General features: G+C 32.2%; 3 protein-coding genes across 4 annotated transcripts; 1 reads left to right on the plus strand and 2 right to left on the minus strand.

Annotated features, from left to right (window-relative positions):
• Positions 1 to 284: 284 nt before the first annotated feature.
• LOC108825902 (short-chain dehydrogenase TIC 32 B, chloroplastic-like) lies at positions 285 to 2,320 on the plus strand. The gene is made up of 6 exons (XM_018599260.2): positions 285 to 765; positions 851 to 930; positions 1,055 to 1,211; positions 1,432 to 1,513; positions 1,624 to 1,758; positions 1,849 to 2,320. The coding sequence occupies exons 1-6, from the start codon at positions 413 to 415 to the stop codon at positions 2,086 to 2,088; spliced, it is 1,047 nt and encodes a 348-aa protein (XP_018454762.1). The 5' UTR covers positions 285 to 412; the 3' UTR covers positions 2,089 to 2,320.
• Positions 2,321 to 2,945: 625 nt separating this feature from the next.
• LOC108828621 (cationic amino acid transporter 2, vacuolar) lies at positions 2,946 to 6,568 on the minus strand. Its single transcript, XM_018602366.2, has 14 exons — positions 6,258 to 6,568; positions 5,910 to 6,111; positions 5,752 to 5,836; positions 5,373 to 5,513; positions 5,171 to 5,289; positions 4,982 to 5,078; positions 4,695 to 4,867; positions 4,529 to 4,595; positions 4,294 to 4,452; positions 3,963 to 4,209; positions 3,776 to 3,884; positions 3,524 to 3,636; positions 3,347 to 3,422; positions 2,946 to 3,256 (listed from the first exon to the last, which is right to left on the minus strand). The coding sequence occupies exons 1-14, from the start codon at positions 6,409 to 6,411 to the stop codon at positions 3,100 to 3,102; spliced, it is 1,899 nt and encodes a 632-aa protein (XP_018457868.1). The 5' UTR covers positions 6,412 to 6,568; the 3' UTR covers positions 2,946 to 3,099.
• A 3,840-nt stretch (positions 6,569 to 10,408) lies between these two features.
• On the minus strand, positions 10,409 to 13,488 carry LOC108823601 (uncharacterized). Of its 2 annotated transcripts, XM_018596842.2 has the most exons (7): positions 13,331 to 13,488; positions 12,006 to 13,000; positions 11,830 to 11,920; positions 11,593 to 11,750; positions 11,464 to 11,515; positions 11,180 to 11,359; positions 10,409 to 11,087 (listed from the first exon to the last, which is right to left on the minus strand). In XM_018596842.2, exons 2-7 carry the CDS (start codon positions 12,990 to 12,992, stop codon positions 10,606 to 10,608), a joined length of 1,950 nt encoding a protein of 649 aa, XP_018452344.1. In that variant the 5' UTR covers positions 12,993 to 13,000; positions 13,331 to 13,488; the 3' UTR covers positions 10,409 to 10,605. The 2 variants fall into 2 exon arrangements, with proteins under 2 accessions (XP_018452344.1, XP_018452343.1); XM_018596841.2 differs by lacking the exon at positions 13,331 to 13,488 and having other exon boundaries at positions 12,006 to 13,087.
• Positions 13,489 to 22,545: the final 9,057 nt, after the last annotated feature.

Consider the following 22,545-nt stretch of genomic DNA (forward strand, 5'->3'; position numbering starts at 1 on the left):
TGTAAAAATTTGGAAGATTATGGTTTGTAAACACATCCAATAGGCCAATATCAAAGTATAATGTTTGGTCCGTGACTCATCATCCTCTAGTCAATTAGAGTTGGCTAACCAGACATTTATTTTAATCACATTCTCATTTGTTCTGGTGCCAATCAATAAGTTATTTTTATACGTTATTGGTTTTATTTTCTACTCATTTTGAAAAAAAAAATGTTTATTGATCAGAAATTTAATCCAAACTATAGAAACATAGGGGAATGTTGTTTCCTTTCTCCACATAGGTCTTGCTATGTTCCTCCAACACGTAGCACTATAAATAGTAACCCCCAACACACTCAAAATACTCAACTGCTCTCCAAAACAGAAACAGAACCAAAACTAATAGTTACACGGAGAGAGAAAGAAATAAAGAATGATTGAGACGGTTAAGCACCTGATTGGCTCCGGTGGCCGAAGCGGATTCGGATCAAGATCCACAGCCGAACATGTCACTGCTAAATCTGACCTACGATCTCTTACCGCCATCATCACTGGAGCGACGTCGGGTATAGGAGCGGAGACGGCGCGAGTTCTGGCAAAGCGTGGAGCGAGGCTTGTGATTCCGGCTAGGAGTCTCAAAACCGCCGAGGAAACAAAGTCACGTATCCTCTCCGAGTTTCCTGATGCGGAGATCATCGTCATGCATCTCGATCTCAGCTCCCTCGCCTCCGTCCGTAGATTCGTAGACGATTTCGAATCTCTTCATCTCCCTCTCAACATCCTCATGTAAACAAACATTCTTCTTGATCACCCCCAAGAATCACACATATATATATATGATAATTAATCAATGTCCGGTATAATATTACAGCAACAATGCCGGAAAATACGCGCACAAGCACGCCATCTCTGAGGACGGCGTTGAGATGACCTTCGCCACTAATTATCTCGGTAATCATTATTATTTTTTAAGAAAATTAATCATTGATTTATTTTTCATTTTATATGGTCCGTCTAATTAATGGTGATTAGGTGACTAAACTTTAACACATGTGGTTTTGGTCTGGACGCGCAGGCCATTTTCTGCTCACTAAACTGCTGTTAAAGAATCTGATCGAAACGGCGGCGCTAACTGGCGTTCAAGGCCGCATCGTCAACGTTACATCGGTGGTCTACAGCTGGTTCTCCGGCGATATGTTGCAATATCTCGCCGATATCTCCCGAAACAATAGGTATATTAATTTAACTATATGTATTCAAAAAGCTATATATATATATATTCCAATCATTTAATCATCATTTTGCGAATGATTTAATTTTATATTATTAATTAAAAAGGTGATATGCGACGACAAAATATAATCGCCGTCGTCCTTCCTCACTAATTTCTTTTTACTATTTAATTTGCTTCCACAGAATAATAGTACTAAATTATTGACTTGCGTTTTGTAGAAGCTACGACGCGACCCGAGCGTACGCGCTCTCCAAGCTCGCCAATGTTCTCCACACCATAGAACTCTCCCGGATTCTACATGTAAGTAATTAAACATAACTACCTTCTTCATTTTTTTCCATATCTTTGTTGATAAATTAATATTTTGATCTCATTAAATTAATAGATAATTTGATTTATTTTCTGTATAGAAAATGGATGCTAATGTAACGGCCAACTGTGTTCATCCTGGAATCGTGAGAACACGCCTCACACGAGACCGAGAAGGTCTCATCACTGATTTAGTCTTTTTCTTGACCTCCAAGCTATTGAAGTCCGTTCCTCAGGTACCTAATTAGGTAGATCATTTTATTTTATGTACGCACACATATAAATCTTACAGAAACTGATCTGGTCTATTAATTATTTATACATAGGCAGCAGCAACTACTTGCTACGTGGCAACTAGCCCCAGATTGAGGAACGTGTGCGGCAAGTACTTCTCGGACTGCAACGAAGCTCGGACATCTAAACTGGGATCGTGCAGTGTTAAAGCTCAGAGACTATGGACTGCTTCTGAGTTGCTGGTTTCTCCAGCTTCCTGTACTCCCCAACTTTACCAAACCTGTAAATACTCTTTAACCAACGATGTTATATGTAAATCCCAAGCCCTGTAATAACATCTATATATATGTAGCTTTACTATAGATATAATATAGGTATACATAGACTATTAGCTAGATGAATAGGCGGATGTTCGTTTGTGTATAAGCCGGAGTCTGTAATATTACTTATATGTGTTGTGGTTTCATGTAAATATAATAGTAGGGTTTTGTAAAATCTAGATGTGTCATTGTTATGTGATTCCTATCTATCTAGATAAATACCCATCTTTGAGTTCTTCTACTCTTGCTTTTCTAAAATTGCTGATCTCTGTTTTTACGATTCCATAAAGTATGTGTTGAGAATTCATTAAACCAATACAAAACACATTTGTTAAGGGTAATACAACACAACCTAGGAAAAACTCATTTCTACCTAAACAGAAAAAAAAGTTAAAAGGTAAATGAAAATCGTCTAAGCGTTAGAAAATGAAAATCTTCAAATATCTTCAGGTAATATATCAATAATATATAATTTTCATGGTTTTCTCATGAGCATCCTAAGGGAAATCTTGAGTGGTTCGAGGAGCAGCATCAAGAATCAAACTGAGTTAAGTTTCTAACAGTTTGATGGAAATCTGATGCTAAATAATACTCCCTCCGTTTCTTAAAGAGTGTCGTTGTGACATTTTTCACACAGATTGAGAAAGTTGTTGAAAAATATATAAGTTGTAATTAATTATACCTCTTTAACCAATAGTATTTTAGATAAATAAAATTATTTATAAAATCAATGCAGTTTGCAATTAATTTTCAGCTGAAATTTAGTATAATTTACATTGGAATTGTAAAGTGACATTCTTTGTATAACAAGAAAATGAGCTCAGAGTGACACTTATTATGAAACAGAGAGAGTAGTTTTCATGGAGAAATAGATAACCAACCCTAACATTCCTATTATGAATTTATGATGAATTATACATATATATAATGTTATTTACAAAGTGTTTGAGAGGTGATTACGCCAGTCTTGTTTCATCCAAATCAAAATAACAGTACAGCTTTTGTTACAAAAGAGTTGACAGACTATGCCAAAGAAGCTCCATGTTCACGATATATCTCCTCCGCATGAGCTGTAGTTACGTAAACTGCATTAGCCAGAGAGCTGTGTTTTCTTCCGTAGAAAACATACACCAGCACTCCAATCACCAGCCACACAGACACTCGAGCCCATGTAGCAGATCTGTCAAGTTAGCCAGTCAGAGAGATTCCATCTATAATCGTCCTTTTAGAGGAACAACAAAAATGGGAAATGAAGGAGGAGCATGCTCACCCAAGGTTAACCAAAAGGTACATGTTGATGAGGATGCATATGATTGGCAGGAGTGGTACTAACGGGCATATAAAACCTTTCAAAAAAATTTTTCACACAACACACATGATATTTATATTATAAGGCTTAAGAAATTGATTGTTTACCAAAATCAAATTATGATAGTAATTCATTTACCTCCAGAATGTCCAAAAGTGTGTCTGGCATCATCCTGATCTATAGAACTCAGAGCAATCAAACCAGCAAGGAGGAGAGTTCCACCAACACCACACAGTGGATATCTAATAAACCTGTAAACCCATTTTTAAGATGATGATAAAAAAACAAGCTTTTTTTTTGTAACATCGAAAGGCTATTCTGAAGAAAAAAGCTTTTTGAGGAAATTCAATGCTCTAAATTAAATAGAGACTGGCGAGTGAGAGAACTAACCCTGGGAAGTTGAGGCTTGACGCCGAATAACTTAGAAGGAAGGCCCCAATACAAGTGAACATAATGCTCCATCCAGCGACCTTCCTTCTGTTTTCTTCGCTCAGAACCCCTAAAAGAGATCATCAACAAATGTCAAAATCTGTGCTCAAAACATTTTTAGTGGTCACAAAAGTGTACGCTATCTTACAGAATCCAAGAGCTTCTTCTTGCTTCTCCATAACCGAAGCATCATTCTCGCCAATCAACGGTTGTTTGGTACTGTTACTAGAAGTGCCAACATGATCTGATGACTTTGTTTCACCAGATATGAAAGAAACAGAATCAATTCTCTGTTGAAGAGATGACGGAAGAGGTAGTTCATCCGGAGGAACAAATCTGAGTATCAACACTGATATTGCCACCATTGTAAATGCCAAAAGTGTGCCAACACTCACCTGTACCATCAGACCACCTCTCAAAATTACTAAAATAACGAAGAAGAAGTCCCAGTAGACGAGGAGGATTATAAAAGTATTTACCATGCCTGCGAGCTGTGAAACATCCAAAAAGAAGGACAAGGTTGCAGCGCAAAACCCAGTTGCTAGAGTCGCTTTAACAGGAACCTGAGTACGTCTATTAACATCTGAGAAAAGAGAAGGCAGCAGACCATCCCTAGCCATTGCCATCAGAATTCGCGGCTGTGAAATGAAATATAATTATATTGAGTTTAAAAAACATTTAAGTTTGCTGACATTTAATGTTATGACATTTTACCTGAGGGAGAAGGGAACCCATTAGAGCTGAACAGAGAGCCATGACAGCTCCTAAAGTTATTAAGTATCTACATCAAAGTTCCCAAAAAGAAAATAATAAAATCTTATAGACTTATTTAAAGTGGTCTAAACGAAACAGAGTGGATCTTAAAGGGTCATGTACTTACACAGCCCATTGCATGTCGTGACTAGCAAACGCAGAGGATATGGGAGTGTCAGGATCCATGGCATAGTAAGGAACTAAGCCAACGATTACAATGGAGACCATCATGTAGAGAGAACAACAGAGAAACAGTGCTAGACCAATTCCAATTGGTAAATCCCGCTGGGGGTTTTTCACCTGCACATAGATATAACATTATTTATACCTCTAAAAAGTCTAAACTGCATGAAAGGATGCTTCAAAGCAAAAAAAAAAAACAGATAGTTGCCTGCATGGATTACAAAAACGTACCTCCTCAGCAGTACTTGCAAGTGAATCAAACCCAATGAATGCAAAGAAGACTGTAGCAGAACCAGCAAACATTCCATCCACTCCGAATGGAAATAACCTATAAAAAGATAAATGATATTTGTTTTTAACCTATGATCATCATATAGTATGATGACTCCCTCAAGTGATAGAGAATATGCTTTATCTTACCCTGTGGGGAGATCATAACCAGCCCAACCAGTTTTGAAGCCCAGATAGCTGCCAGCTACGATGACAAATAACAAGACACACACATTGGCTGCAGTCACAATCCCCTGAGCAAATGTGCTCTGCATATAATAAAAATGAACCAGAGTTGAAATGACTTATCCTGACGTGTGGGACCAAATATAAATTAAAAGCTTGTATGTACCTCCTTTATTCCCAGACACAAAAGGCCAGTTACAATGAAAACAAGAACAGCAGCACATGGATCAACAACAACGTCGAGGCCTGGGATCTGGTGTCGCGCTAAGAATGAAGGCAAACCATCTTCACCACCAAAAATCAATGCCTGTAATAATGTTTAAAAGTCCAAAAAGCTTTAGCTAAACAGAAAGTAAAAAAGAAGAAGAAAAAAAGAGAATCTTGCTTGAATCTTTTTATTTTTCTAAATCCATAACTAACACTCAAATTATCTATAAAACAAAAATCCAAGAGTGTATGGATAGTCCACACACACACCAACACTCAAGTTATCTATCTATCTGATGGGCATAAGGATTAAAGTTTAAGTAAGAAAAGGGAGAGACCAGATTAGGGGAAATGCCACGGGCAACAGCAGAGCCACCAATGGTGTATTCCAGAATCAGGGCCCAACCGATCAACCACGCAACACTTTAAAATTAACAAGAAAATCCAAGTTAGCAGAGAATAGAATAGAATAGAAAGAAGAGAGTAGTAAGAGTACCCTTCGCCGACACAAATGTAAGAATAGTGGTAGGCGCTGCCAGCAGAGGGACAACGACTAGAGAGTTCAGCATAGCAAAAGGCAGAGAGTGCAGCGGCGATTCCAGCAATAAGAAAGGACAAAGCAAGAGATGGTCCAGAGTGCTCTCTTGCAACTGTTCCCACAAGAATATATACTCCCGCTCCTATCGTTGCTCCAACACCTTTTATACAAAACAAAAACAAAAAGTAGTTGGTGGAGTATCCAAAAAGGATCATCTAAAGACTTGAAACCCAGAAGTTGACAAGGTCCTCTAAAACAAGCCACCCAACAAGAAGAAAAAAAAAGATTTGAATGAGAAGAAGTTACCAATAGCAACCAAGTGAGAAACAGTAAGGGCTTTAGCGAGCTGATGATGAGAATGTCCATTAGCAGAGTCGACCTGTTTCCTTCGGACCAAACTCCTGACGCAGCCCCATGAATATCCGCCTCCTTCCTTTTGCGTATCTACCAGGAAACCCATCGGAGTCTCCTCAAAAGTTTCAGTTATTCAATGTAGTTGAATTGATTGTAACACGGCGGCGTATGCAGATACAAAATGATCTCTTTCTTTCCCCTTTAAGATAAAAAAAGAGAGAAATGAATTATTGGTGGCGTGAGAAAAGAAGGCACTGCCAAAATGTTATCCGAACCAATGGTCTTTGAGGTCAACTACAACGTGCCCTTTGCCGTATCCGTAAAGCTTCTCTATATTTTAGTCATATTTCGATTTTGGTCCAATGGCTATTAAAAGCGTGTGTGTCATGCTTTGAATGATAAGAAAGTACAAAAACCTGTATATATTTATTGATGATGACATCATCATTATAGTAGTTTTAAAATTTATGAAAGAAATAAGTTTAAATTATCAAAATAATTACAATATATCTCATTCATTATTTGGTTAACATAAATATATATTATATTCCTTACTAAATTAATTACAAAATTAATTAGTAATCATAAGAGAATCTTCTTTATTATGTACTTAAATAAAACGATAGAAATGACCTAATATGTTTTAAAATATATATTACAATAAATTATTAAATAATTCATTTTTGATAAAAAATCATGTATTTTTATTATTATAAATAACTCAAAATTTGCTATCAATGATTTGACTTTTTGTTATAAAAATATCAAAATAATAATAAAACCATATATAGACATATGAGACCTCATTTTATAGAAATATCAAAATAATCAAAAAAATTATTTTAATTAAATTTAAATTAAACTATATATCATCTAAAATCCATAAATGTTTTAATTTAAAATTTTTAAAACATATATTATACTTGATTTGATAAAATGAATTATCTTTTTGGCAATAAAATTTCATTGAATTCAAAACGTGATTACAAATACATTTCATATAATTTAGAAACCAGTAAAATGAAATCAGACGTGGTCCAGTGGTTTGACTAAGGGTTCAATTGCTTCTACATCCGGAGATCTGGGGTTCAAACCCCAGAAAATACCAAATTATGCAGATTATGGAGAAACAAGTTACAGGAGATCTTCAGCTTGGTGCAAGGCGTACCATCGAACATGGATCTCATAGGACGGCTCAGAGTGGTGCAGTCAGACGTGTATTCTCACAGGGTGGTAGAATTGTCGGCTGTAAAATCGTCTTTGTAATATTCTCATCATTGTAATAGCATAATTAATCGATAATAATCGATCCAGACGTTAAAAAAAAAAAAAAAAATTTAGAAACCAGTAAAATGAAATCACTAAAACATATATATTTAATTTTAACATAATAGATCATTAATATATATATATATATATATATATATATATATATATATATATGTGTTATTTTACAGAAATACTTAAAACCAAATCTGAACTGGATATTTTGATTATTCAGTCCAGATTTCAAATCTGTAATTTTTAATGATAATTATTTTAAAATAGTAATATATATAAAAATATTAATTATATTTTCATTTTAATAATATTATTATTTTTCATTTTATAAAATTTATACATATAATAAAAGTATATCTAAATTTTATATAAATTTGTAATAGTATATATAGAAATAAAAATTACACATTTTTATTTTAAAATTATTATTCATATCCTAATATATTTTAATATTATTTTTTATTTATTTTAGGTATCCAAATCCGGTTCCAGATACACATCAGATATTACAATTTTGGAAAGATATTCAACATTCGAATATATAGAAACCTAAATCGAATAAAGTTAATAAAAAGATGGATCCACCGGATAAAATCCAGATACTTTAAAAGTTTTCCGGATACGGAGCTGCGCCACCCCTAGTTTGTGGTTTCAATCAACTGCTTTTCACTTGATTGTTCACTTTTATCTTTTTGGAATAATTAAGCTCATATATATTCATAGAGTGAAAACCAAACCACGTAGAAATAATTTTGCTTTAAGAGAGTAGACACTTTCAACAGAAATCGAACCTGATTTTTATTAGACCAACTGTTTGTGGTTAATCCACTCTTGCGTGCTCGAGTAACATCTTTGCGTCTATGTGGATTTGGACGTCTAGGTTTTAAGCAATGCTTTTTTTTATGGAAGATTGAGTTAAGGAGAAGGGTTCTTTTAAAACTCGTTCCGGTTTTCTTGAAACATGTCTCAATGGTCCAACAGATTCGAATTTGCAATGTGGAAAAACCTCAAAATCACCAGCGTCTATGTTTATTTGCCTCTCACAAATACTCACGCTATTGTGCAAGTTGACTTTTCGTAAACAACCAATTCTCTCTTTTCAGCACATAATTGGCTTCCATCTTTCAATCTAGTATAGTGGATAGACAATTATAAATTTACTAGATTCTGAACCCGTCCTTAGAAGGACGGGTATATTTTTTGTTTTACCTTTTTTAAAAAATTTAACTTTTATATTTATGTTATTTTTTGTATTCATATTTGTATTTAATATTAATTTAATATAATTTTTGGTTACTATATTAAATATGTCAAGTTGTATAACTATACATTTGTACTGTATGCATATAAGAGATTATGTTTAACTTTTATTTCTAAAGTTTGCAATATATTCAGTTACCTAAAATAATTAGTCAACCCAAAAAAACCGACTCAAAATCGACTCGAAAACCAAAGTCTCATATTCTCACCCGCCCTTTCAAAGGGCGGGTATATTTAAGAAAACCCGCAAAAATCACTAAAATCCAAATCCCGTTTACCGGTTGAAACACTGGTTGAACCGATATATAAATATTTATGAATTTTTAAGTCTTGATATTTTTCTTAGATGTCATAAATTTTAACTTGTTAAAAATAAATAAATAATCTAAACTATATTTGTTATTTTGTATATCAAATGAAAATAATAATATTAAAACTAAAATTAAGTATTTTGTAAATGTTTTTTAAACATAAAATATTTACATATCTAAATTATTATTTTATGTTTTATAAAAAAATAGATAATATCTAACTTTGGTTTCTATATATTTATTTTCATAGTTAATATATTATTATATAGTAAAATTTATTTATTTATTAATCTGTGGTTCACCTGTTATCGATCCGAGTCCAGTAACCCATAAAGTCATCCGGTACATATTATGTAGATGTGATTTATATACTCGAACGGTTTTTAAAATGTTATATCTGAATACCAATATTAAATCCAACCAGCACTAAAAACGCGAACAAATATTTTGAAAAATATACTTACAAAATAATACAATAAATTAACTGTCAAACCTACTAAACGCACCCGTTATGTCAACTGTATATTATTAAAAATTTAGATCGTAATGCTGTAGTAAAATATTATTAGGTGAAAAATAAAACAGGTTTTATAAACGAATTAGTACCTTAGTCAAAAAAAAGTAATCTGACATAAACCGTGAACTAATATATGTTTTTTATTTGCTTTATGTTATTATCAAGTGTTTATCAAAACACGATCAGAAAATAATTAATCAAGAAAAGTGATTTTCTAGAATCAAGAAATTATCATAGAACTGTCCACTAATAGTTACTGAGAGAAATGAGTCTAGAAAATCATGGAACTAAGTTGGAAGTTAATTTTAGTAAAATAATAAGAAAGCTTTTAAATAAAGGTAAGCCCAAGATAATAATAGTTGGACATACACTTCTGCCAACGAAAGGGTGTAGTAAAGGTGTACTGAGATTTAGTATCAAAAATAAACTCATATGGCCGCGTGGACAGCAGATACATGATTAATGGCTCTTAAGAAACTAATAATTATGTTGATGCAGTAATGGGCCCATTTTAGTAGCCGATCTTTGCAGTTATCTTAACTTAAAAAGGATGTATTAAAAGTGTATTTCATGGCAGTTATAAAAATTAAAAAATAGACATAACTTACTATCAATTGGTCATGTTGAAAAATTAATAGAATAGATAATATACATTCACCTGCTCTTTTTAATGCAATCCCCATAGATTACGCATTACTAGTAAGAACAGTCATAGGAGTGTGGCCACGTTGAAAGAAAAACAAAACAAAATTGTGTATTATATATATTACTGGAAAACAATATTGACAATTTGGGGCTGAGAGTAAAGGCACAGAACCATAATCAGCAATGTGTATACATTTTATACGCCTAACTACTAAGTATAAATAACCTTCACACAAATAAAAGAATCCTATAATCTACCATATTTAATTTAAATTCAGTTTGTCTTTTAGACCCGAGTTGGCAATCCATAGTTGTTGAATACTCTGATCCTTCCGTCCCAAGTCGCTGTTACAATCACAAGCCCCCACAAGTGAGGCTGCAACACATTCTTCAGGAGCTTCAGCTTCTTCCCTCTACTGCTCATTGTCGTTGCTGAAGCATCCTCCAGCTGCTCTTCAGGCCATGTTGTTGATGATCCTTTCATCGGGGAGAAACAGCTGTCCATTCTCCCTATCTTCTTGTCCAAATCTGTGATGCACTCGCTCAGGCTGTTCCTGTTTGCCTGCCTCAGCCAAGGTACAGCCACAGACGCATTCTGCGAGATAAAACTCTCGCACGACTTGATTCTTTTCGGCTTTCCAGAAGATGGCTTCTTGCTAGGTAACTGAGAGTTATTATTCCACACATGAATCCCCGAGTCCTCTGTTGTTGACACGATGTGTTTACCGTCCAAAGTAAACGAGGCACTTGTTGTGCAGACGCCAGAAGCTGCGAAATAAAATAAGCCAAAAGGTTATACATCTTTATTCGTAAGCAGAACAAAAAAAAAAAGGCAATTATTGTCTCTAATCATTACTAACCTTTAAGCTTGCAGATAACATCCTCTCCAGATATGATACGAATCTGTGAGTCAGCACAGGTAACCATTACTTTGTCCGAGTCATTGGGAAAATACTCAAGACCAGTGATTCTTTTGCTTGGCACTTTCTTCTTCTTCCCATGTAACAAGTCAACCTCTCTATCCATTTTCATCTGGTTATCTGAAAATGCACAAAAACAAACAATCAGCTTCTAAATTATCCACATTACATGATATATAATAACGAATCTCAAATAAAATTTGCAAGGGAGTGAACAAACATACCGAGTATATGGTAGAAGCGACAGTTCCCTGTTATGGAACCTATTGCAGCGGCCTGAAAACAATCTCTAGTAAGCAACTTTTAATCATATCTCAATAAATAAAATTAATGAACTATTTTTAGAAAAAAACCTTTGCGTCTGGACGATAACACACAGCTGTCACAATATCTCTTACATCAGTGTAGTCAACAACCCGACAGCGAGACACATCCCATAATCGAACTTTCCCATCAATGGATCCGCTAATGAAGTAATTATCATCCACAGGGTTGAATGCCACACAAGTCACTGCGTAAGGAGAGTGTGAGTGAGTACACAACACACAAAAAAAAGAAAAGAACATCATTGACCGAAGAAAAGAACTCACCAAAATTGTTATGAGCGAACGTTGCGAGACATTCATCACAACCTACTCTCCATAAACGAACACTCTCATCCACAGAAGATGACAGGAGATACTGCAACAGAGTGGTCAAAAATGTAAGAGTTGACAATAAAAGACCACAAAAAAACACAAAGCATATATGCAAGATCTTTACTTACCCCTTTGTCGGACCAGGAAAGATCTAAGATCTCACCAGTATGCCCTCCGAACTCATGGAGAGGCTTCTCAGATACACAGAAGATCTTAGATGGTAACACAACGCAAGTCGAGTCCGATGACTTCCTCAAGAAGCTACCTGTCTTCTTCTTCTTCTTCTCATCGTTGATACTCAGAGGCTCAACCTGATAATGCTGATTCATACCAAAGTAAACACCAGAATCAAGTACAGGCACTCGATACTTGTCTGTTCTCTCTTCCTCGTTTATACTCCAAACTCGAACGACGCAGTCTTCACCGGCGCTCGCGATGAATCTCCCATCGGGAGAGAACTTCATGGCCAAGATGGAGCCATCATGCGCTGTGAAGTCCTGGTCAACACGCAAAGAGGAGAGCTCCTTGAACTGCTTTTTGTACGTCTGCACGCTCGTTGTCGTCGTCGCTGTTGGTGATGAATCACAATCTAGAGACTCGAGGACGTGCGTGAGAGCACCTAGCTTCTTTAACCAGAACTGTGCACCTTTCTTCAGAGTATCGTCTCGAAAGCTGCCCGATCTGCTTGAACTTGATTCACTCAATCCTTGAGTACTTGTACTACTACTGTTCCGGGTGAAGAACAAGGATCGATCATCTGTTTCCTCGGATGAGGAAACAGAGGATCGATCAAAAACAGAGGAGGAGGAGGAGGAAGTAGATTCGTTCCTCAACAACGAATCATCCTCTTTGGGGACAAGTTCAGAAGGTGGTTGAAGAAGTTCATCATCCTCAGAGACAGAGGAGTCGTCGTCGTTGTCGTCGTCGGCGGCTGCTGTAGTCTTGTTGAAACTAAAGGCCATGGATTGGAGGAACTTGCGGCGTCGGTTGGAAACACTGTCTAGGTCATTGGTCCACAGTTGAAAACCAGAATCCTGAGGAACATGTTGATCATCATCGTCATTAGGGGCATCAAAGAAACAATCTTCGTCTTCATCATCTCCACGAGTACCCATCTCTCTCTCTGTTTGGTAACCAAAGAAAAAAAAAAGAAATCAACTTTGGCTAACTATGATAAAGAGTTTCAACCTTTGTGGTGGTAGTCAATTTAAAAAACTATAGAGAGAGACTAGTCGTCGTGTGTATTAGTAAAAAAGAATTGAAAATTCAAACAAAACCGAGTCAAAAATCTCTAAAGTTGGGCGCATTAACGAAAAATAAAAGTATTATGTGGCCAACCTAACACACAAACAAAACTAAGGTCGTTGGAAGAGATTACTTCCAAGTCAATATATTACACTATTCCATTATTACAGAGACTGAAGAAGAAAAGTGATGAGGGGATTTAGATTACCTCTCTCACCAAACCGATAATTTGCTCTTCTTACAAACGAAGTACAAGAACAAAAGAAGAAACAAAAAAGATCGGAGAAAGAAAGAGAGGGAAGAAAGGTCTCGTGTTTATAAACCGAAGGAAGCGAGGAAGGGGGTATATGTGTCGGTTCGATTCACACTGTTTTGTATTGCAAAAGACAAACCCTTTCGTACCTAATTTGAACCAACCAATCTTTGGTAAGGGTTTTGAAGAGTTGCAATTAATAGCGAGTTTTTTTGGAAGAGGAAAAAAACATTTTTTAAGATTTTATTCGATGGTGCGTAAAAGGAAAGAAAGAGTGCAAATTAATTTCCTTAATTCGATTTCCCCTTTTTTCTCTTGTATTTCAAAGGGGGAGAATTTTAAGTTTACCACATAGGCTTTATCTATTCTTTAAATGGCCAACAACTTAAATATATGTATTCTTTTAGTTTTTGGCTTTGTGTTTTTAGCTTTTATATTTTAACTTTTAGGTTTTAGAAAAGCTTTGGCTTTGGCTGTTGTGGTCCTTAAAATGGCCAACGACTTCAATGTTGTGCTCTTTTAGATAAAGAATATTAATGATTTGGCTGTTTTGATATATTAAAATATAATAAATTAAATATATTATTACCCAGACAATAAATAAAATTTGTCGGCAGATTTGAGGAAAAAATATATTTTCACTTGGTCAAAATAAATATGTCATTTGTGAACATGTGCCTTTATAAATTCTTTTTTAGGATTTAAATTTATAGGAAGTAGCGGAAAACGTGGCTTGATTACTTCTCAACATTTTTTATCACGTAGACCTGTTATTTCATTCTAAAAATAATAATTATAAATTAACCAAAACAGTATAATAATAAACAAATGAAATCGTGTCTATCAAAGTAACTAGGCATGGATATTCCGGATTCCAATCGAGTTTCGGTTTTATCCAATCAGGTTTCAATTTTTTGGGTTTATCAAAACCAACCCCATTCAGATTATTTGAAAGTTTGGGTCGGGACCGCTTCGGGTTCTATCAGGGTTAGTAAATCTTCAAAGAACTGGTATAACCCAATATACTTACGGGCTCGGATCCCAATCATTCTTCGGTTTAAAAATACATGATTTATATCTATTTTGTAATCAAAACATAAGTAAATGCGGTTCTTCAAGTTTAAAATATCTAATTTATGCTTTTTGTAACCAAAACGTAAGTAGAATCGATTAAAAAATAAAAAGGAACATCAACTGTGATCATTCAAAATCAAAAGAAAAAGAAACATATTTATCGAATAAAAAACAAATAAATGAAAGTATAAAATGAACACTAAATCTTCATGAAATAAGAAACATTGTTTAATGAAAACAAAATTCAAAATCTAAATATTTCAAGGTTCAACAGCCACATACAACCATCAACCTTCATGTAATAAAACCAACAACCTCTATTTAATAAATAAGTATTTTAGATTTTCAATATATCTTAATGTATTTTGAATATATATTAGGAATTAATATCATGTTTGGTACAAGAATTTTTTGGGATATTGAATATTTCAGGTTCTGTCGGATATTAATTTAGATTCAAATTCGGTTCGGATAATACCCATAAGCCGAAATACCATAAAACAAGATCCATTCGGTATTTGTAACAGGTTCGGATCGGTTCGGATTCCTTTTTATCAGATCAGATTTGGTTTGGATTTTCGTACCCAGCCCTAAAAGTAACCAAACGTGTAAACTTAAAAGCAGATAGCACGGATATACAAAATAGAGAGGGGCAAATATTTTGTTATGGTCTAAATTAGTCTACCGATTTAGTCTTTTAAATCACTGTTTGTTTCAACATACTATTAAGTACTGTTAACAAAAACAAGAAAAACATTCACAATAGAGAGGGGCAAATATTTTGTTATGGTCTAAATTAGTCTACCGATTTAGTCTTTTAAATCAATTTTTGTTTCAACATACTATAAGTACTGTTAACAAAAACAAGAAAAACATTCACATTAGTTTTTTTTATCGATGGATTGTATTATTAAACCTTCAAAACATAAAATTTTAAACAATGAGAACCAACAATACAACATAGAAAAGAGATAAATCAGTTGGGATCTAACAAAAAATTGGTATAATGGATAAAATTATTAAATGATCTAATAGAAGATTAAATGATTGTAAAATAATTGTTGGAACAAATTTATTTTGATAAAGATAATTAATTTAAAATATTTTTGATTTCACCCTAAAAGATATATGGACTTTCAATCTAAACGTTCTAAACATTTACTTACATTATTTAATATAATATCTGTTATTTATAGAAATATTTTACTAAATTAAAATAAGAAATTCACTGTTAATTTTTATTTTAAAATAAGGTTTTTTCCAAAAATGACATAAAATATCTTAGGGGGGTGTATTCAATTTAACATTTGATGTGATTTGATTTTTAATGGAGTTTTAGATGATTTTAATAAGTTGCAGAGATTTAAGTGATTTTTGTTAAACTACTCTAGAATATCACCTAAAACCATGGGATTTGAGTTTTAATTTTTTTAACTAAGAAAACTCCACCCAAACACCCTAAAATCACCTCAAAACTTTAAAACTCCACAACTTAAAATATTTTCAATAACAGTGGATTTCAGAGTACTTTACAAAATGTCAAGTTCAATAACAGTGAATTTTAAATGAGTTTTTAAAATTCATGTTTGAATAACAGTGGATTTGTCATTTTAATACAAATCACCTCAAACTCTCGGTTGAATACACCCCCCTTAGTAATGTTATTTGATGAATATATTTTTCAAATATTAAACTTACATTAATTTTCAAGAGCAAATTCTGTTAACCCATTTAATATGTTTGAATTAATTCAACAATTAGTTTCTTTTGTAAATGTTGAAGATTTAGTAAATATAAATGATTGTTAATATATGATTTCTGTTTAAACATAGTTATTATTTTCAAATAATTGATTTTCAATTATTTATTATAATTATAAAATAAATTATAAAAATAAATAAATAATTGAGAATTATTTTAAAACGTGGATTTGTTAAGAATGTAGACGAGTTGATTTGTAAATAATACAAAATCATAATCTCTTTAGTATATTTGACCAAAACAAGCTAAACAAACACAAATTTACTAAGTTTTTATTTAATTTAGTCATAAATACATATTTAAAATAGATATAACTGAAATATAAAAAATAGTTGTAACTTACTTTTACTATTTTAACTTATTTCATTAAAATGTGATTAGAAGTTTTTATTTCTTTTAACCATAGTTTTTTTTTTTCAAATGAAATCCAAACTAAATATCAAAGACCAAATATAAATTCTAGTTTCTGACTAATGGTAGGTGGTTTTTATCCTCGTTTATATTCACAAGACAAATCTTAATAACCATTAAAACCATCATAAAATAGTTAAGTCTTTTTAAAATAACTACTAAATTTTGTTAGCTAAAAGTAAACCATTTTTTTAGTTTTCACTTTTTTATAAACGATAAAACCCGAACCTAGATTATAACTATTTAAAAACACTAAATATAAATAATTTTATATATTATTCCAGCGAAAATAATATTGAGAAAATAAGATGACCCATGGGGATGAATAGAGTACAAACCCTGATTAACTTAAATATAAGTCAATGGGACGGGTTATCCGTAACAATCAAGGAATACTTTTGGAAGCAGGTATGGGGAAATTTGAAGGGCGATCTAGCGTAATGGAGTCTGAATTATCAGCGCTAGTTTGGTCGATGCAAGTCTGTTCCTCTTTAGGGTACAGGAAAGTTATATTTGAGGGAGATAATCTGAATATACTCAAATATGTCAGACAAGAAGCGATAAGTCATCGATGTTATCACTTGGTCAATACAGTTCTTGATTGGAAGACAAAATTCGAGTCTGTTAATTTCATTCATGTAAATCGCAAGAATAATGTTCCTACTGATTTTTTAGCAAAAAAAGCAATTGTTTCTCCGACAGATTGGAGTTTGTTCCGATCCTGTCCATCTTTTTTGTATAATTACATTTGTCTTGACAATAATTAATAAAGCATGTTTTAGTCGGAAAAAAAAAACTAAAATATAAGTTTGTATCAAAATATATCACTCTAGGTAAAAGTAGTTGTGTATTTGTATTAGGTGTTTTGTTAGTTATTCATATCACTAGACCAAGTTCTGATTAGACAAGACGATTATATGAAGATTTTTATTTGACTGAATATTTTATAAAGATTATCATAGATAATAGGACATTAGACATCCTTAATGTGTGGTCTAATTAAAACGTGGATCCGTGATGTGATCATGTGAAAATAATACACCTAAATTCAATAGTGAGAATATAAGTCTTCGTTGGTGTTTGTGTGAATAATCATATTACCAAATTTACATAAATCATTTTTTCACATATTTGTAAACATCTAAAATCGGCATGAGTCATGAGTAGCATGTGTCAGTATGTCACAACTAATCTACATCAATCAAACTACACAATAACATTATAACACCAACCTAAATAAAGTTGGTACACCAAGTTACGTTCGGAAGATAAATATTCCAACTTAGTTTGTTTAAATCAACATCTATAAAGACTCGGCTCGTTACGACACTTCGATTGTATTCAAGTCAATATATATGATTTCTTTTTTAAATGATTTATCCGTGTATCAATTTAAACACAACATTTTGCCACAATATTTTGCCACACGTAACATAACGTGTTTTTCTAATTGTATTTTGTTGACAATTGTTCTTGCATGACAGAATATTCCAACGGCCACTCACTCGCCTAAATATTGAACAAGGTCCATAATTTACAAATAAAGACTCAACAGACGACACTTTAAATACATCAAGGCCCAATAAACAGGCCGAGGTAAAAGAAAGCCCAGTGAAGATCGTTGAACATATCTCGAAGGCACACAGCACCGTATCATGAGTTCCTTCTAATATAGGGGGGATTGTAGAGCTATTGGCCGGATTGTGAATTATTATACCTCTGAAAGTTTTCATCGCAAAATAAAGATATTCTACTAAGTTAGAATTAACTATTTGTGAGTTAAAATAACTTTTTAAGCATTTAATTTTATGTTTTAATTAATTCATTGGTGATAAATTAGTTAAAAGATCATTGAAAATATGTACTATATCAAAATAGATTTTAAGTATTTAATTGTATGTTCTAATTAATCTCATAGGTGATAAATTAGTTAAAAGATCATTGAAAATATATACTATATCGGAAAATGTAAATGATATATTTATGCTAAATATTTTATAAATTTTGAGTATAAATAATCAGATTCCTAACTAATATAAATTAATTTGCATTTATACATGATAAACATCAAATTACTTTTTGATCTGTAAAATCATAAACATTTATTACAATAATATATTTATAACCAATATAATAAATAACCTGTAAAAGATAAAATCTAAACTACAGTAAAAATCTATAAATTAATAATGTAATTATGATATTTTATTAATTTAAAAAGTTATTAATTTACAAAAAGATATTTCTATATTTTTAAATATTTTTATTTATAAAATAAAATAGTTGATTTTATTGTATATGCTTTAGTTAAATTTTATAAACTCCACTTTCATTTTATTTTATTATATTATTTGGTATATAGTTTTATGTTTCGTAGAATTTAAAAGTGGGTTCAGATATAATTTTACTAAATACTATCAAAATATATTGAATTGTTAAAACAAAATATAAATAATTTCATTATAGATATAAACCAACAATATAATGTTTAGTTTTATACTTATATAAAATGTATATAGAGGTATATTATTAATTTATGATTTTGATGAGACTATATATTTACTTAAGACTTTCAAAAAATATTATCTTATTATTTTATCGATTTGTGTCATATTTTGAATCCGGATTCGGATATTCGCGAGTATTCAAATTTTAATCAAGATATCTAAAATGCTCAAATCCATATCCAAATAGAAATTTAACGATATCCAAATAGATATCTATATATCCAGATAGATATCTAAATGCGACAAAGCGACGTCATTTGTTTTAATTGTAATTTAACAACTAGCTTTGTTTATAAGTTCTGTAAATTAATTTGGTTCAGTCAACAAATATTTTGAAATTTAAATGAAAATCAAATATAATTTGTTATTTTGAATTGTCTAGCAAAGATTGTTGTATTAAATAGCCAAATTTGAAATTTCGTGACTTTTGCGGCATTTTCCCATTTTGAAACTACAGCAATCAAATAAGAGTTTTTTATACTCTAAAACAGTTTTAAGATTTTAATTACACTCTAGGACAGTTTAGACTTCTGAGGTAGTTTTTTGTGACTAGAAATCAACTACAATCAACTAGATTAGCTTTATGTAACTAGAACGGTCCTACAATTTTCTAAAGCTTTTTACTTTTTTCTCTTTCTTTTTCTCATACGTCTTCTTCCTCTTTCATTCTCTATCTTTTTAGAAAATTCAAATTTGATTCTTAAATTTCTTTTTTCAATTTTTTTTGTGAAATCGTTTTCTCCATCACTCGATCTATTATTTGAGATCAGTGAAGGTATATCTTCGATGTTGGTGTACACTTTATTTAATGTACACATGTTATCTTGTATACGCTTTTTAACATATACTTGTGTACATTCAAATGAAAAAATAACAAATTTTAAACCTCATTAAAATTATGAGATATCACTCAACTTGTACCATGTACAAGTAAAATGATGTAAATGTAGAATACTGAACATTAGTGTACATTTGGATACATAGTGTACATATGTACACTTTATAAATAGTGTCCACATGTACACTTTTATGAATACAAGTAGCTTAATAATAAACTTATCAACATGTACACTTGTTTACTAATATTTACATGTATATTTTACCATGATGCAACATTCAATTAGACATTTACATATACACTTACACTGTTAAAATATTGTGCATATGTACACCATATATGTCAGAGTATAAAGGTATGTACACCATATTTGTCAGAATATCAAAATATCCATTTAAGATCAAGCTATCAATGTATCAATGTATTTACATTACTGAAGAAGACTTATTTGCAAATCTGAAAGTTTTAGGGCAATAGTAAAAATATTTAAAATTACAAGGACCACATATGAAAATTAAAGAAACTTAATTTCAAGGTTCAACAATGGGGACCTAATCTCCGATGCAGCGGTGGCTTCCCTTTACGATCCACCGGAGGCACGAAGAGGGGCTGATATAACCACGAACACCTTTTGGGACACCATAGAAGAGAGGCTGAGGGCACGGCGTTGAGGCTTCCCATCGGTTTGATATACTGCAGAAGAGAAGATTTGTGTAAAAGAAAGAAAATCTATGGTTTGTGATAATAAATCAGTCATTATGATATGTATTTGTAACTTATCTGAATTTGCAAAGATTATCTTTTTAAAAAAAAACTGAAAGTTAAAAATAAAATAAAAAGATGAAAATTTTTATGAGAAAAAAAAGATAAGATAAGAGAAAGAGACAAAAGTTGATGAAGAAGATAAGAGAGAGATGAAAGTGGGTCTTACCACTCACAATATAGTTAGGTTTCAACTTGAAAAATTGAATGATATGTGTTGAAGTTAGGAAAAAGTGTGTGTGTAGCTTAAACTGTCTTATTATGATATAAAAAACTTAAAACTGTCTTTGAGTGTAATTCTTTCATCGAATAAGGGCCAAGATAATAAAAATAAAAGAAACGGAAAGATGTAGGGCGTCGAGGCAGCTGAGGAGACCGAGTGAAATAAAGACAAAAAGCTGAATTGTACCAAGAAGAGACATTCCCTGACAAATGGTGTCTTGTCTAAACAAGGAAGGAAAATGATGTGTATGGGTGCCTGTGCACCTTTACCCCAACTCGACCTTGTGTGGGTCGCACCTTGTTATTTGCGAATGTTCATGATTGAAACTGTTTATTTTTCATTTTAGTTAAGTCATTTCCAAATAGAATTATGAATTATCAGATGTTTTACTTGCTAATCCTGCACAACTAACGAAGAAACAGTGACATTATGCTTCAAAAACTACATTCTCTCGTTAAATTTTCTAATAAAGTTATTGGTAGTAACAATATAAAAATTTTAAATTACACATCAATTTTTTTCTCTCTCTTTATTCTCAAAACCTCTCGACTACAAAAAAAAAAAACCAGTATCTCCTGTAGGGATGGGTAAAAAAATCGGAACCGAAAAACTGAACTGAACAAACCCGAAAAAACTGAACCGAATTAAACCGAATTTTGTGAGTTACCCAATTGGGTACTAAAATTTTATACCCAAAGAACCAGAACGAAATCCGTACCGAACCGAGAACCGAATAATACCTTCTTTTACAGTAGTATACATGTTTTTTAATCAGAAATTCACCAAGGTCAACTGACTCCCTGCCAATACATGGCTGTGAATAGGTCTAGGCATAAAATCCAGAATCTGAGATCCTAATCGAATCTGAACCGAAAAACCTGATTTGTTATCCGATCCGAAATGTAAAAATGCCGAATGAATCATATAGGATGGTATAAAAAATATATGAACCCGTAGTGTTATTAACCGAATCCGAATGTATACCCGAAAAATCTGAAATTAATAGTCAATATAAATATTTGAAATACACATAAGCATTTCAAATACTCAATTCAATATTTATGTTAATATTATATAAGAAAATAAACACTAAAATTTAACTAAATACCTTTAAAACTTAATTAGTTATAAATAATTACTTTATAGATTTGCTTGTTCAAATGACAAGTCTACTCTATTTAAAAGGTAGTGCATATTTTTTACAAATAAATTTTTTTATGCTTGATTTAACATTTTATTTTTATATTATCATTTTGATGTGTGTCGAATTAATTTTTTATTAAATTTAAGTGTTTTTCTTTATGTTTTGCTTTTAAATTTTGTCTTTTAGTTTGGATATATATAAACTAAACCCATATAATCTAAATCTGAAAAATATATGACTACTTTATGGATTTTATGATGTATTACAAATTAGAACCAAACCCGAACTGTTATTATCCGAACACGACTCGTACTTATAAAATATTAGAATGGGATTTAGAAGGGTGAACCTGGAAACTCAAAAAATTGAAATACCCAATACAAATCCGAACATCCGAACGTCAATGCATAACCCTGAATTCAAATTTTGTTTGTGAAAAAAACTACACCT

The sequence above is a fragment of the Raphanus sativus genome, chromosome 9 (assembly GCF_000801105.2).
Source record: "Raphanus sativus cultivar WK10039 chromosome 9, ASM80110v3, whole genome shotgun sequence".
Taxonomy (NCBI): Eukaryota; Viridiplantae; Streptophyta; class Magnoliopsida; order Brassicales; family Brassicaceae; genus Raphanus; species Raphanus sativus.